Source organism: Rana temporaria, chromosome 9 (assembly GCF_905171775.1).
Source record: "Rana temporaria chromosome 9, aRanTem1.1, whole genome shotgun sequence".
Taxonomy (NCBI): domain Eukaryota; kingdom Metazoa; phylum Chordata; class Amphibia; order Anura; family Ranidae; genus Rana; species Rana temporaria.
Genome location: NC_053497.1, coordinates 9,401,361 through 9,418,409, shown reverse-complemented (window position 1 = coordinate 9,418,409; position 17,049 = coordinate 9,401,361). Strand labels below are relative to the sequence as shown.

Below are 17,049 nucleotides of genomic sequence, written 5' to 3'. Positions count from 1 at the left end.
TTGCGCGGCTTGAAACGGCGCACGTGAATGATCGAATCGTTTTTAGCTTACGCTGACCATGAAGGGGAACTCTGCGCCAAATAAAAAAAAAAAAAATGGCGTGGGTTCTCCTTCAGGAGCATACCAGGCCCTTAGGTTTGGTATGGATTGTAAGGGGGAACACCTACGCCGAAAAAACGACATGGGGGTTCCCCCAAGATCCATACCAAACCCTTATCCGAGCACGCCGCCTGGCCGGACAGGAATGGGGGTGGGGACAAGCGAGTGCCCCCCCCCTGAGCCGTACCAGACCGCATGCCCTCAACATGGGGGGTGGGTGCTTTGGGGCAGGGGGGCACTGCGCCCCCCACCCCAAAGCACTCTTGTCCCCATGTCGATGGGGACAAGGGTCTCTTCCCAACAACCCTGGCCATTGGTTGTCGGGGTCTGGGGTTGAGGTCAGAAAACTGTGCAGGCCAGTTAAGTTCCTCCACCCCAAACTCGCTCATCCCTGACTTTATGGACCTTGCTTTGTACACTGGTGCCCAGTCATGTTTGAACAGGAAGGGGCCGTCCCAAAACCGTTCCCACAAAGTTGGGAGCATGAAATTGTCCAAAATGTCTTGGTATGCTGACACCTTAAGAGTTCCCTTCACTGGAACTAAGGGGCCAAGCCCAACCCCTGAAAAACAACCCCACACCATAATCCCCCCTCTACCAAATGATTTGGAGGAGTGGCCCAATACTTTTGGCAATATAGTGTGGATGAGTGATTTTGGGGTGGAGGAACTTGACCTGACCTCAACCCGGTAGAACATCTCTGGGATGAATTTGAGCGGAGACTGCGAGCCAGGCCTTCGCGTCTAACATGATCTCACAAATGCGCTTCTGGAAGAATGGTCAAACATCCCCATAGACACACTCCTAAACCTTGTGGGTGGCCTTCCCAGAAGAGTTAAAGCTGTTAGGTGCAAAGGATGGGCCAACTCAATATTGAACCCTACGGACTAAGACTGGGATGCCATTAAAGTTCATGTGTGTGTAAAGGCAGACGTCCCAATACTTTTAGTAACATAATATAAGTTCAAAAAGGGGGGGAGGGCAGTGGGAGTGGGGACAATTAGTGGAACCAATGCCCCTGCGGTCCTCCCTGTGTTTACCAGTGCTTTAGTTTGTGAATGGATAGGGAGCTTCTGTAGGGCTTCCTGTTCATCCACTCTGCAGCTTCAGCTTCAGATTGAGCAATCTGTGTCCTCAATCTCTTTCTCTGTCTCAAAAGTGATGCCCCGTACACACGTGCGGGATTTCCGACGGGAAATCCTGAGGGGAAAGCTGAGAACCTGCCCGGTCAGTCTTTCCCCTTCCGGTTTTCCCGACAGGAAAACTGCGATGGAGCTTTGGTCGGGAATCCCGGCCGTGTGTATGCTCCATCGCAGTTTCTCCCATAGGAAAACTGCCAAAGACCGCCGGGCAAAAGTCCGCCGGTTTTCCCGGCAGGAAAAAAGAGAGCTGGTTCTCTTTTTTTGTCCGGCGGTTTTTGGGCAGTTTTCCTGTCGGAAAAACTGTGAGGAGCATACACAGGGCCGGGATTCCCGGCCAAAAACACTCCTCACAGTTTTCCCGTCGGGAAAACCGGCTGTGTGTACGAGGCTTGAGATGTTGGGTGTCTGTTTAGACAGCTATTTTTTCACCAACCCCTACAGAGCTGTTAAAATTTTTAAAAACATTGGTTGCATGAATGAGTTGCATGAATGAGTGGTTTGTTCATGAGATTGGAGCCACCTGTTAGGCCTCGTACACACGGACGGACTGTCCGCTGAAAACGGTCCGCCAGACCGTTTTCAGCGGACATGTCCGCCCGGAGATTTCTGTCTGATGGTTGTACACACCATCAGACAGAAATCCGCACGGACACGATACGCGGTGACGTGGCCGTGCCATCGCCGCGACGATGACACGGCGACGTGCGCGGCCCTGGAAGGTCAATGCTTCCACGCATGCGTCGAATCACTTCGACGCATGCGAGGGCTTTCGGCCGAGCGGACATGTACGGTGAGTCTGTACAAACGACCGAACATGTCCAACAGACAGGCTTCCAGCGGACATGTTTCTTAGCATGCTAAGAAATTTTTGTCCGCTAGAAAGCGGTCGGCTGGACAAATGTCCGCTGGAAACCTGTCCGATAGGACCAGTTTCAGCGGACATGTTCGGTCGTGTGTACGGGGCCCTAGGCTTGGTTCACCGTTTCTGTCAGCTAGGTTGTACGGGGCCATGGTTTCCAACAGCAGCTCTGAGTGCCGATAACCCACTTTCTCAAAGAGTAACCACTTGAGTACATAGCAAGGATAGCGGCTATTCGTTCCAAAGCTGCCCCAGCGCCATTTTCACAATGGCCTTGGCCTTGGTGGTTTCTGCTGGTCCCAGCAGCTTTACCCAGCACCCAGCAGATACAGTCACCCTGCTGAAAACATGTACGGAAGCGTGCGGTTTTCATTGTAAAAACATTGAAAGAGCAAAAATGACGCGAATGATGAAATATTTAAAAATAAGTCATCTTACCGTATATTGAGTCAATAATTAATGACTTCAGGACACGTGCGGCGTCACTGTGAAAAGCGGCAATAAAGGAAGTTGGCCAAAGTTTCTTTACATCACCAGCTTGCATTAGGGGAAGTGAAACTGGAAGCTGGCGCGGCGCGGCGCCTGAAACACATGGTCGTGGTCGCACCAAACTTACTTTCAGACAGCAGCTGATAAAGGGGCCTCCCCCTGAGTAACAGAGATCTGGCAGCACCACTGAGGTTGTTCCCTTTGTAGTAGAGACGTCAACCACATCTATTATATTCAACCGATCTGAAGGTTTTGGAATTAAAGTGGTTGTAAAGGCTCAAGGGCTTTTATCATCATGTATTCTATGAAAGAAGGTACAAAACCTTCTGTTTGCAGCAGCCCCCCCCCCCAAATACTTACCTAAGCCCCATCTCAATCCAGCAATGTGCATGAAAGAAGCGGTTCTCTTCCTCCTCATTGGAGGACAGCAGTGGGAGCCATTGGTGCTCATTTCCTCCCCCTAATCTCCCCCCTCCTCCTCATCTCCATAACCCCTAATTTCCTTCCCATCCTCCTCATCTCCTCCCTCCCTCCTCATCTCCATACCCCCTCTTCCTCATCACCTCATCTCCTCCCATTTCTCATCTCCATAACTCCTCCCTCTCATTTCCTTCCCCTTCCTTTAATCTCCTCCCCTTCTCTCCATTACCCCTCCCCCTCATCACATTATCTCATCCCCCTCATCTCCATAACTCCTCCCCATCATCTCATCTCCTCCCCCTCCTCATCTCCATAACCCCTTCCCACTCACTATCTCATCTCCTCTCCCTTATCATTCCGCATCACCTAATCTCCTCCCTCTCATTTCCTTTCCCTTCCCTTAACCTCCTCTCCCTTCTCCTCGCCATAACTCCTCCCCATCATCTCGTCTCCACCCCCTCCTCATCTCCATAACCCCTTCCCCCTCATTATCTCATCTCCTCCCCCTTGTCATTCCGCATCACCTAATCTCCTCCCCTTTATCTTCTACATAACTCCTCCCTCTCATTTCCTTCCCCTCCCCGTAATTTGCTCCCCCTTCTCCTCTCCATAACCCCTCGCCCTCATCTCCTTACCCTCCTCATCTCCATAACCCCTCCCCGTCATCACCTCCCTTATCTCCATAACCCCTTCCCCTCATCACCTCATCACCTCCCCCCCCCTCATCTCCATAAATCCCTCCCTTCCCCTGAATACTCTGTCCCCTCCTCTCCCCTCTCTCCCCTACTTCTCCATAACTCCTTCCCCTCGTTTCCTTCACCTCCTCTTAATCTCCTCCCTCTTCTCCTTTCCATAACCCGCCCTCATCTCCTCTCTCTCCATAACCCTTCTTCCTCATCTCCTCCCCTTTCTCATCTCCATAACTCCTCCCCCTCATTTTCTTCACCTCTTCTTAATCTCCTCCCCCTTCTCATTTCCATCTCCTCCCTCCTCATCTCCATAACCCCTCTTCCTCATCACCTCATCTCCTCTCCTTTCTCATCTCCATAACTCCTCCCCCTCATTTCCTTCACCTCCTCTTAATCTCCTCCCCCTTCTCCTTTCCATAACCCCCTTATCTCCTCCCTCATCACCTCCCCCTCCTCATCTCCATAAATCCCTCCCTTCCTCTGAATACTCTCTTCCCTCCTCTCCCCTCTCTCCCCTACTTCTCCATAACTACTTTCCCTAGTTTCCTTTACCTCCTTTTAATCACCTCCCTCTTCTCCTTTCCATAACCCCCCCCCCCTCATCTCCTTCCTCTCCATAACCCCTCTCTTCCTCATCTCCTCCCCTTTCTCATCTCCATAACTCCTCCCTCTCATTTCCTTCACCTCCTCTTAATCTACCCCCTTCTCCTTTCCATCTCCTCCCTCCCTCCTCATCTCCATAACCCCTCTTCCTCATCACCTCATCTCCTCCCTTTCTAATCTCCATAACTCCTCCCCCTCATCTTCTTCACCTCCTCTTAATCTCCTCCCCCTTCTCCTTTCCATCTCCTCCCTCCCTCCTCATCTACATAACCCCTCTTCCTCATCACCTCATCTCCTCTCCTTTCTCATCTCCATAACTCCTCCCCCTCATTTCCTTCACCTCCTCTTAATCTCCTCCCCCTTCTCCTTTCCATTACTCCCTTATCTCCTCCCCCCCTCCTCATCACCTCATCTCCTCCCCTTTCTCATCTCCACAACTCCACCTTCTCATTTCCTTCCCTTAATCTCCTCCCCTTCACGCTTCTAGTGCAAAATGGGTCTGCACTTGAAACGCGTAAGCTAGGGCCCCATGTGCATGCGCACTTTCTGCACACCATATTGGAAACGCGTAAGCCGTGATCTGAGTGCGTGTGCACTTCCTGCATATGTTGGGTGTATCTGTTGGATATGATTGGAGGACTCGTCTGTTATTATGCAAAATTGTTTATAGTGAAACCCCAAAAAAAGGGCACAAATATTGATTTCCTTGCCCTGGGTTATAAAAAGAATGTGAAAAACAAAACAAAAAAAAAACACAACGTACCTTTCTTCTCCACCTCATCTCTTTCCCCTCCCCCTAATCTCCTCCCCCTTCTCCTCACCAAAAGCCTACGCGCTCCTAGCGCAAAAGGGGTCTGCCCTGGAAACGCGTAAGCTAGGGCCCCATGCGCATGTGCACTTTCTGCACACCATATTGGAAACGCATACGTTGTGATTTCCTTGCCCTGGGTTATAAAATGAATGTGAAAAACGAAAAACAAAAAAACAAAAAAAAAAACAACGTACCTTGTCTTTGTGTTTGATGCTCGGCTTCAGCTGATTTTTCGTTGGATTTCTGAAAAAGAGCAGAAATAGTATTCTGTTGTTAGCGTTATTAGTGTACAAATGTACTAAACCCAAAAGCAAACATTTATTACATTGCAGCTTACTAGTTCTTAGATGTGATGGCTTCATTCGTTTTCTTTTTTAGTCTTTTATTTAATTATTTTAAAGTCCAACTCTATCAAAAAAACATTGGGGCAGATTCTCGTAGATCGCCGCATCTCTGCGATGGCGTAACGTATTTCATTTACGTTACGCCGCCGCAAGTTTTACGGGCAAGTGCTTGATTCACAAAGCACTTGCCTGTAAAGTTGCGGCGGCGTAGCGTAAATCCCCCGGCGCAAGCCCGCCTAATTCAAATGATCCGGGTAGGGGCGTGGATCATTTAAATTAGGCGGGTTCCCGCGCCGAACGTACTGCGCATGCGCCGTCCCTAAAATTTCCCGACGTGCATTGCGCTAAATGACCTCGCAAGGACGTCATTGGTTTTGACGTGAACGTAAATGGCGTCCAGCCCCATTCACGTACGACTTACGCAAACGACGTACATTTTTAAATTTCGACGCGGGAACGAGGGCCATAATTAACATTGGTTGCCCCTCATTACGCGTCGCAAATCTAACGTAAATGTCGTATCTTCACTGCGTCGACCGTGCGTACGTTCGGGAATTCGCGTATTTTGATAATTTGCATACTAGCGGCGAAAAAAAAAATTGCATTTAGGATCCGACAGCGTAAGAGCCTTACGCCTGTCGGATCTAATGGTTATCTATGCGTAACCGATTCTAAGAATCAGTCGCATAGATACGACGGCCCAGATTAGGACTTACGACGGTGCACATTGCGTTGCGCCGTCGTAAGCCCTTTGAGAATCTGGGCCATTGTATTTTAGGTCTCTAGGGATAGCATAGAATTAGTCAGACGCGTGGAATGAAATCATTTACACAGAGACGCATATATGCAGCCTCTTCGCGTTAAGGCCCACCCGCCGAGAGGCCACATATATGTGTACTGTTGCCTCCAAAGGCGTCAAATAAGCTCTGCCTGATCCAAGATGGTTGCTAGAGTCACATGGGGCGGCAGCATCCAACTGCCAACAACAGACACAAAACAAAACACACCATGCATGGGCAGCCACCCATCCACTCCCAGCTGCTAGAAAGCAAGCAAATGGGCGAGCTTACACAGTGCATCCTCCGTGCCCAGGGCTGGCGCAAGGATTTTTGACACCCTAGGCGAAACCATATTTTGTTGCCACACCTCATCCCGAAACGCTCCCCGACGATTTCCGACCGCCGCATGTACCGGGGGGGGGGGGGCCCCGATCGGACCCCCGACCTGCGGAAAGGCAGGGGCGTACATGTACGCCCATCTGCCTGTACGTGCCATTCTGTGGGCGTACATATACATGCGGCGGTCATTAAGCGGTTAAATGCAGCCTCACCAGCGCCCATCAATGCAGCCTCACCAGCACCCATCAAATGCAGCCTCACCAGCGCCCATCAATGCAGCCTCACCAGCGCCCATCAATGCAGCCTCACCAGCGCCCATCAATGCAGCCTCACCAGCGCCCATCAATGCAGCCTCACCAGTGCCTATCAATGAATGTTTGCTTGCTTCCATACATTTGGGAGTTGCCCATTAACGCAGTTTTACCAGCGCCCATTAAATGCAGCCTTACCAGCGCCCATCAAATGCAGCCTCACCAGCCCCCATCAAATGCAGCCTCACCAGCCCCCATCAAATGCAGCCTCACCAGCCCTAATCAAATGCAGCACCACCAGCGCCCATCAATGGAGCCTCACCGTGCGCCGTCGTATCTGTGCGCCAGACCCACAAACAGAGATGCGCCTAAAACCAGGCTACACCCCGCCGACGTAGCTTGCTTACGCCGGCGTAGGGTGGGCACACATTTAGGCTAGGAGCATGGTGCCACTCCCATTTAATAGCCATTCAAACATGCAAATGAGGCAAATACGGCGATTCACGAACCTGCGTGCGCCCGACGCAGGCTACGCGAGGTGCGTGTTAGTTGTACGTCCGGTGTAAAGTTATTCCCCATAAAGGAGGTGCAACCCAGCAGCAGACATGCAAAGGTCTGCACCAGGGAACACAAGCCGGCGTATTGTGCGTTGGACGTGTGTCTGGCTGGGCGTAGGTTACGTTCACGCCGTACGCAGTGATCCGGCGTAGTTTAGGCAGTTGTTCCGACGTGGTTGTGAGCAGGCGCAGGGGGATGCGTCCACGTCACGGCGCATGCGCAGTTCGTGATACGTATCTGTCTGGCGCTCGGCCCATCATTTGCATGGGGTCACGCCTCATTTGCATGGGTCACGCCCACTTCCACCTACGCCGGCCTGCCCCTTTAAAACCTTACGCCACGCTGACGCAGCGTTGGGAGCAATAGCTTGCTGAATGCAATGCTTGCCTCTCAGCGCTACGTTGGCGCGGCGGCGGCGTAGTGTGTGCCCACGCTTTGTGAATCTGGGCCAATGCCTTTTTTTTTATGGGTGATCGTTAGAAGATTTTCCATACAGTATTTATTTTTATTGTTTTGCAGCGCGGTTGCTTTTCTGTGAAAAGTATGGGCAATGGTATCTCAATGCCGTGGGTTTTTTTTTTTCACCCCGCCAGGAACACTAATAAATTCAGTTTCTAGGGCATCGGGGTGATGTCACAGTTTCGGTGGTTCAGGTCATAACTCAGTCAGCTTCTGCAGTGTGTGTGCAGTATTGTGGTTTCCTCTGTTTTCATCTTTTTCCAACTATACGCCGGGGTGTGAAGTCAGACGTCTTTTTGCCGGAACAAGTTTGTATACATGTCTGTACTTGTTATTTACCTCCATGCATAAGCTGAAAAGCCGTCTCAGAATTGAACGCGGGCGACTGGGAAACCGATGGTTGACGGTTCCCTTGTTAGTGTCATCGGAACTGCACCATAAATAAATTACAAATAAAAAACTAAATCTGAAATATTAAAAAGACTGCCCGATCTCTGCGCTAATTAGTGTCAACAAATACCGATGTAGCACCCTCATAACTAGGCATCTATAGGTAGATTCAGGTACATTGGCCTAACTTTAGGGCGGCGTAGCCTAGCCTGTTTAGGCTACACCGCCGTAAATTAGTTAGGCTAGTAGTGATTTTCAGTCTACTTACCTGCTAATCTACGGCGGCGTAGCCTCAAACGAGCGGTCGTAAGGGCACCTAATTCAAATGACTTGGAGGGGGGCGTGTTGTATGGAAATGAGGCTTGACCTCACGTTTTTTGATGTTTTTTGACACTGCGCATGCGCCGGGCGACTACATTTCCCAGTGCGCATTGCGGCTAAATACGCCGTAAGGGCCTAATGATTTTGGCGCAAGCCGGCCTATCTTAGCTTTGTTTAAGCGTATCTCTGTTTGAGCATACGCTTAAACAAACGCCGGCGTAGATTCAGAGTTAGGTCGGCTTATCTACTGATAAGCCGGCCTATCTCTTTGTGAATCTACCTACTAGTGTTAGCTTCTGCTGTAGTCACAGAAGCAGTAATTGTTTAGTACAGTCTGTTTGGGGTTTCACAGGCTGGGAGTTTGATTACCTCCCTCCCTGGATCTAGGAGCTGCTTCTGGAGCTTAGGGTGGGAAATGTAAATACCTGACCTGAATTTTTGGTAGGGCCTAGCCAATCCCTGAGGAGGTGTGCCCAGATGGTGGCAGAGTTACTGGTAAATAGGCTGTGTAACGGTCATCACCGTTTACGATATCCCATTCCATCGCCCCACGACAGCTTATCCGACAATCAAGCCGACAGGCACGACCCATTCCATTTCCAAGAATAACCGAGACACAAACTCTGGTTCTGGTTCCAAAATGAATGAATACTTTTAATGGTAAAACTCAGTCTTTTATACAGTTACAAGCATGTGACAGTTAATCACAGGGATAATGAAACTCTCCAATCCACATCCAGACAGACACCTTGGCACCGCATTTAGAGGAGGTAATTACTACAGTTAACAAGTCACATTCCACATCTTATCATCAATAGACTTTTCACACAAAACAGTGTCATTAGCATCCACAATGAAAGGTCTTTCAGAAGCCAGACTCAATTAACACCTCCAAGTTAGACATCTTGGGCTATATTCACATAGAGATACAACGGTGTATCTCCTGATACACCATCGTATCTCTGAGTTGTGCCGGTCGTATCTATGCGACTGATTCATAGAATCAGTTACGCATAGATATGCCTAAGATCCGACAGGTGTAACTGTGTTATCTTAACTGCAATTTAAAAATGGCCACTGGGGGTGTTCTCGCTGATTTAAGCCAATAATATGTAAATCAGCGAGATACGCCAATTCACAAACGTACGCGGGCCCGACGCAGTCACTTTACGTAAGCGTTTTCCCGGCGTATACTTACCCCTGCTTCTATGAGGCGCAGCCAATGTTAAGTATGGCCGTCGTTCCTGCGTCAATTTTTTTTTTACGTTGTTTGCGTACGTCGATTCACAAAACCGCTCGTCGCAAGTTACGCTCACGCCGAAACCAATGACGTCCTAGCGACATCATTGGGAGCAATGCACGCTGGGAAAATTCGCGGACGGCACATGCGCATTTAAATCGGCGAGGGGACGCGCCTGATTTAAATGCTACACTCCCCCTAGCTGCGGAATTTGAATTCCGCTGGGGGATTTAAGATACGCCGCCGCAAGTTTGGAGGTAAGTGTTTTGTGAATTACCCACTTGCCTCTCAAACTTGCGGCGGCGGATCTTAAATCAGATAGATCAGCGGATCTAAAGATCCGCTGATCTATCTGAATCTAGCCCCTTACCTTTACACACTTAATTAGTACAATAGACACAAAACAGTATTGGCATCACACAATGGACAATGGAATATCTTAGGAGCCCGACTCAATTAACACCTCAACAGTCTATTGACCTGTTCATAAGGAACAACTTGTAATATTTCAAGATATTCTGCAAAACATTTGAATTATCATTAATGTCTCATCTCATGTAATCCGAGATATCAGTTCTCAGTCATCCTATGCCCAAAAGGGACATAGGATGACTCTAGACCCAAGAGTCTTTAGTGAAGCTGGCACAGGAGTACCCCCCATCCTTCAAAAGTCTCTGGGTGTCACGGGCCATTCCGTTACAGGCTGGAATCCTGTAGAGCAGTGGTTCTCAACCTGGGGGGTCGAATGACAATTTGCCAGGGGTCACCAAATCCTGGGCTATTCCAGAATCCTGCACCGCTCTCCCAGCCTGTTCCGCCCACTCAGCCTCTTCGCAGCCACCCATTCAGTTCACGGCATGGCTGTTCTCCGATCAGCAGATGACCTTGATCAAGAGCACCTAAATTGGCTGATCAGAAATCCCCGCCAGCACTGACGCTGATCCCACCCTCCCACCAGCACTGCCACTGATCCCACCCTCCCACCAGCACTGCCACTGATCCCACCACCCACCCCCACCAATGAGTAAGAGAACGAGTAAAAATAGAGAATACATCCTTCTGTTAAAAAAAATTGAGAATATATGGAAGGGAGAGGAAAAAAAAGGGAAGAACAAAGAAAAAGGGAGAGAAAGAATAGGAGAAAGAACAAGAAAGACGGCTATAGAGAGAGAGATGGGGGAAAAAACAAGAAATTAGGATAGAGAGAGATAAACAGGGAAAGAAAGGAGAACAAAGAGAAAGAGTGATACATCCTAAAACGTACCATAAGGGGTTTTAATACTGTATGAGTGGAGCGCTAAATGTCCATGGCTTAGGGGCACAAATTACTGGTCTTGCCTTGGGTGCTGACAACCCACACTACGATTTTTTTTGTTACTGCTAGGGGTCCCCACAACTTGGGAAATTGTATCAAGGGGTCATGGCACTAGAAGGTTGAGAACCACTGCTGTGGAGTATGTTCTTTTCCTCGCCTGCGGCGAATGGATCCAGGAGCTCAAAGATAGAAGGACTGCTTGCCTCTGGACCCCCCTTTCTTGAATGGAAGATGGGCTACTCTGCGGGAGATCATATCTCTGGACTGATCTTTGCTAGGATCTGTGTGTAGAGCCATATTCCGAAGTACGTTGTCTGATGGTCCTGCAGCTGTTAGAAGCTAGACCATGTCAGCCTCATTTTTGCTAAACTTATCCAGCAATCCCTCTGGGGCTTCTTTTTGAGCCTGTGTGGATGAGATGCTGCCGTGTGCCTGGCTACCTGCACTGATTATGAAAAGAACCTGTGGAAAGTTACAGCAGCTCCTTTGGGGGTAACGCTACATCAGCAAGTCGCAAGACCCTGCACAGTGATCGAGCCCTTACATCGCCAGTAATGTAACCTCTAAAACAGTCAATCATAGTGATTGTGTGATCAGGAAATCAGCCTTGCCTACCGGGGTTAAGACTTAGTCAGGGGCAGGAAGAAGTTAGCCATGCTGGCCCCCCTCCCATGCAGTCGGCAGCAAGCTCCAAAATGTTGTTGGTACCAGGGGAGGGCTGGCAGCCTTAGACCTGGGGGGGCAAGTCCAGTCAAGTGGCCCATAGGAGCGTGAAAAAGTGATGGATCGAGGAAAACAGTCCAAGATTTTTCATGACCACAAGAGACCGCACAGAGGCCCCCCTTACATCAGAGTCCGCACAGAGGCCCCCCTTACATCAGAGTCCGCACAGAGGCCCCCCTTACATCAGAGTCCGCACAGAGGCCCCCCTTACATCAGAGTCCGCACAGAGGCCCCCCTTACATCAGAATCCACACAGAGGCCCCCCCTTACATCAGAGTCCGTACAGAGGCCCCCCATTACATCAGAGTCCACACAGAGCCTCCCCTTACATCAGAGTCCACACAGACCCCATATACATCAGAGTCCGCACAGACCCCATATACATCAGAGTCCGCATAGACCCCATATACATCAGAGTCCACACAGACCCCATATACATCAGATCTGATGTAAGTGGTGTTCTGGGAAACTTGATTTAAGGGTGCATGCTGTGGACTATTGTGTAAAGAGGGTCTCTGCTCACCAAAGCCTGCCCCCCTCCCCCTTTAACAAAGTCCACAGAGCACCCCTTTTTATACACTGGGAGGCAGGAGAGACTAGAGAGGGTAAGCTTACCAGGATGGAGGCTGAGGCGCAGGCAGGCTGTCTGATGCTTTTTTGGGTTCAAACTTCCTGTCCAGTGCCCACACATGCCCGGGGAGTGTGGGCAGGGCAGACTCAGAAGGAGGAGGAGCAGATGAGCTCTATCTCTCCTTGTGTCTGTGCAGAGAGAGAAGGGGATGTTAGCACTGAGGCTGAGCTATGTGTGAGACGAGACATAGCTCAGCTCTGCAGCCATCTACCTTGGAGCTGACAGAGGCACGGCTGCACAGTAGGAGGTGAGCAGCGGCCATGACCTGTGTTAACAGAGCTCTAGCAGGCATATTCCTGCTCTGCAAAAACAGCATTTGGTAATGGCGGCCGGTGGCTGTGCATAGTGCCACCAGCCCGGGGGGAGATTTCTACCCTGCCCCCCCTGCCAGCCCTCCCCTGGTTGGTACCAAGCACATTGATCGAGCCCTCCCACCAGCCCCCCCAATAACAGGACTATTGTGACAACCAATCATAGTGATCATGTGATCAGGAAGTCCATCCTGCCTCCCGGGTATTAAAACGTAATCAGGGTTGGGAAGGAGTTACCAATGCTGGTCCCTCCCCATGCAGTTGGCAGTAAGATCCAAGATGTCGTTGGTACCAAGCACAGTGATCGAGCCCTCCTGGCAACGTCCAATAATATGACCACTGTGACAGCCAAATCATAGTGATTGTGTGATCAGTAAGTCCGTCCTGCCTACCGTTGTTAAGACTTAATCGGGGGTGGGAAGGGGTTAGCCATGCTGGTCCTCCTTCCATGCAGTTGGCAGCAAGATCCAAGATGTTATTGGTATCAAGCACAGTGATCGAGCCCTCCCACTGGCCCCCAATAATATGACTACAGGCAGGCCCGCGTTACGAACACAATAAGGGCTGTAGGTTTGTTCGTAAGTGGAATTTGTTCGTAGGTCGGAACACTGCTTGTAAGTGTAACTTTCGCCTCTGCAGGCATGTGGGGTGTTCCCGCTTCCGCCTTTGAATGGATGTGGGATGTTCCAGGCACTTCTGGGGCTCTTCTGGCCATGCAGTACATGAAGTACTGCAGTGTGGGATGTGGCAAGATAGCTGCTCGGAGGTATCCAGGACCAGCGCGGAGCACAAGCGGCCAGCGTAAGAAGGAGTCATTCGTAACTCTGATCTTCGTAACTCAGGGACCGCCTGTACTGTGACAGCCAATAATGGCCCACCTACAGTTTTAAGATGTAGTCAAAGCGTTGCCAGGAAAATTCAGGAAGGGGTTAGCCATGTTGCCCCCCCATGAAGTTGGCAGCAAGATCCAACATATAATGTTGTCTGTACTCATTAAAGTGACCGAGCTGTCAGTAAGAACTATTGGTCTTTGTGATCAGGAATCGGCAGGATGGGCTCCTGGTAATGTGACCACTGTGAGAGCCAATCAGAATCATCACATGGTCAGGAAGTCTTCCTCTCCTCCTGGTGTTAAGGCTCCCTCAAAGGGCTGCTAGAAGGGGCAAGAAGGGGTTACCCATGCTGCCCTGCCCATGAGGTTGTCGGCAAGATCCAGTGTATATTGTTGCCCGTAGGCTCTATGCTTGTAAATGTTTCTGTAATGGGGCCAATCAAAATATAGGCAATTTCAGCACCTCCTACCAGCCACCAGAGAGGAACTGATAGGGAATGGCAATACCCTTAATGTCTTGCTGACCACATAACACATATGTGTGATGGCTGGAAGGGTGGCCCTTCACACCCACCACGCCTAGAGCACAGTCACTGTGTACATCCAACATAGTGACCAAGCTGTCACTGACCTCTGATTATGATCAAATAACCTTTTCTTTGAAATGTGACTTTGCCTAAATGTGCCCAATGTGCATGGGTACCTACATTGGATATAACAGAGCAGAATTTAAAGGTATAACGAGGCCTAAGGCCTCGTACACACGACCGAACATGTCTGCTGAAACTGGTCCGCAGACCACTTTCAGCAGACATGTTCGGTCGTGTGTATGGCCGACCGGACAGGTTTCCAGCGGACATTTGTCCAGCCGACCGTTTTGCAGCGGACAAATGTTTCTTAGCATGCTAAGAAACATGTCCGCTGGAAGCCTGTCCGTCGGACATGTTCGGTCGTCTGTACAGACTCATCGTACATGTCCGATCGGCCGCCATCCCTCGCATGCGTCAAAGTGATTCGACGCATGCGTGGAAGCTTTGAACTTCCAGGGCCGCGCACGTCGCCGCGTCATCGTCGTGGCGACGGCGCGGCCACGTCACCGCGGATCCTGTACGTGCGGATTTCTGTCTGATGGTGTGTACAACCATCAGACAGAAATCTCCGGCCGGACATATCAGCTGAAACCGGTCCGGCGGACCGTTTTCAGCAGACTGTCCGGTCGTCTGTACGAGGCCTAAGAAGAATTTACCAGGCAATGTTTTGTTTGGAAAATGATTGGCTTCAAAGTGTTTATTTGGTCTTTTTTTTTGGCCAAATGTCAACATGGCCCTTTTATCCATACGAATAGCTTTGAACTTTTGGGTGGCATTAACAATAGTGTTTCTACGGCAAATGCGGTAATACAGTGAGTGTAAATATTTCAGTCAGCAGTTTCAGTACTGCAAAAACATTCACACATATTTATTGATGTCATCTTTGAGGGAACAGCCTGACATTGACAAAAGAGCCATTGTTATCATCTAGGATGGAAATTTGTGACCTTAGTTTCGGCTTTGGGTAAGGTCCAGACCCATGTTTGGCTGCAGCTGGAAGTCAACTTAGTGCCATGCCAGTGAGCTGCTGCTCGTACACCAAGGGGCAGGGATGCTTGTGACATCATAGATCTATTATGGTCAAGTGGCCATATAAGGTCAATGATGTCATGAGCATTCCCACCACGCACGCAACTGGACATACACAAAGAGGCCGGGTGATCTTGACATAATGCTTGTGAGTCCATGGTCCCATAGAAGCTCATTGGCCCAGGAATGATAGCTTGCTTCTCAACACAGAAACCATGGCCGCTCATGGACTCATATGTGACAATGGCCTTAGTTTCAGCTCTGGGCAAGGTCCAGATCCATGTTTAGCCGAAGCTGGAAGACAACTACTAGTGCCATGCTCGTACACCAAGGCGCAGGGCTGCTCGTGACATTATTGACCTAATATAGCCACGTGGCTAAATTGGGTCAATGTCCTCAACTACACATTCACAAAGATGGCAGGATAGTCTTGACATCATGCTTGTAAGGCCATGTCCCGCTGCAGCTCATTGGAGAACCCAAGTTCAGACCACGACCAAATTCATCACTATTGAAGTAACACTGAGAGATTTATTCCAGGTGTAAGGCGATCTTATTGTAACATTTAACCCTTTCCCAACCAGTCCCAATGTCCTTTTCAGCAGGTCTTTACACCCGGGGGGGGGGGGGGGCTGGACCTCCGAATCATGTGCGCACTGTGGTCACATGATCAGGAGCTCATCCAGCTGCCTCCAGATCCTGCCAAGAGACTAAGCGCTGTCTGTTTCTCAACACAGAAACCGTGTCCGTCCATTGACTCATATGTGAGGATGACCTTAGTCTGAGCTCTTAGTAAGGCCCTGTAACGGTATGGCCCATGGGACCCAGAGGCGCTTGAAGGATGTGGTGTACTCCTGTGTCAGCTTCACCAATGACTCCTGGGTCTAGGGTTATCCTATGTCCACTAGGGGCATAGAATGACTGAGAAATTATATATTGAATTACATGAGATGGGACAGTAATGATAATTCATGTATTGCAGGATATCTTGAAATATTACAAGTTGTTCATTCTGAACACAACAGGTCAATAGAGTGTCTCCTTCAATGTGGAACATAGACTGTTGAGATGTTAATTGATGATAATCACCTCCAGCTACCTGGCTGTAGTGATGAAAACTTGCTGTGATTGCATTCTATTGTCTATTGTGTTAATTAAGCCTGGCTCCTAAGATATTTCATGGTGCTATGCTAACTAACCCTGTATTGTGTGAAAGTTCTATTGATGCTAATATGTATTGTGAGTTAACACACTGTAAAGGTCAGACATCTGACTTATGTTCACTAAAGGAATGTGTATTGTGTAGCAGGTGAGAATAACTTATCGTGGAGTCAGAAAGTCTGTCTAAGATGTGGATTGAGGGGGACTCGTTAGCACCCATTGTGTGATATTGTGGGTGGAGTGTGTCATTGGATTACTGTAGCATGCTTTCTAACTGTATATAAGAAATCTGAGTTTACCATTAAAGTCTGTCTGTTTGGAACCAGAGAACAGAGTTGTGTCTCGTTATTCTGGGGGGAAATCCAATAGGTCCTGTCTGCTGGATTGTGGCGTGTTGGAAGCTGTCTTGAGTTGGTGGAATGGAATATCGTAACGGCGTTAATCCATTTTTGGCCTAAGCTAGAAGTCAACTTTTAGCACCATGCCAATGAGCTGCTGCTTGTACACCAAGAGCTGTCTGTTTCTCAGCACAGAAAATGTGGCCATCCGTGGACTCATATGTGCGACATGCAGACATTATTGCCCATTCTCTTTGCCATCGCACATAAGCATTACCTGGGGGGCAGGAGGTTAAATACATTGGGGGGGGGGGAGAATAGCGGGA

General features: G+C 49.5%; 1 protein-coding gene across 1 annotated transcript in view; it reads right to left on the bottom strand.

Moving 5' to 3' along the window:
* TNFSF8 (TNF superfamily member 8) overlaps window positions 1-17,049 on the bottom strand; it is a 72,592-nt gene that overhangs the window by 24,532 nt on the left and 31,011 nt on the right. Inside the window, exon 2 of the mRNA XM_040325090.1 lies at window positions 5,307-5,355. Within this exon, the coding sequence (XP_040181024.1) occupies window positions 5,307-5,355 (49 nt within the window). The remainder of the gene's footprint in view (window positions 1-5,306; window positions 5,356-17,049) is intronic.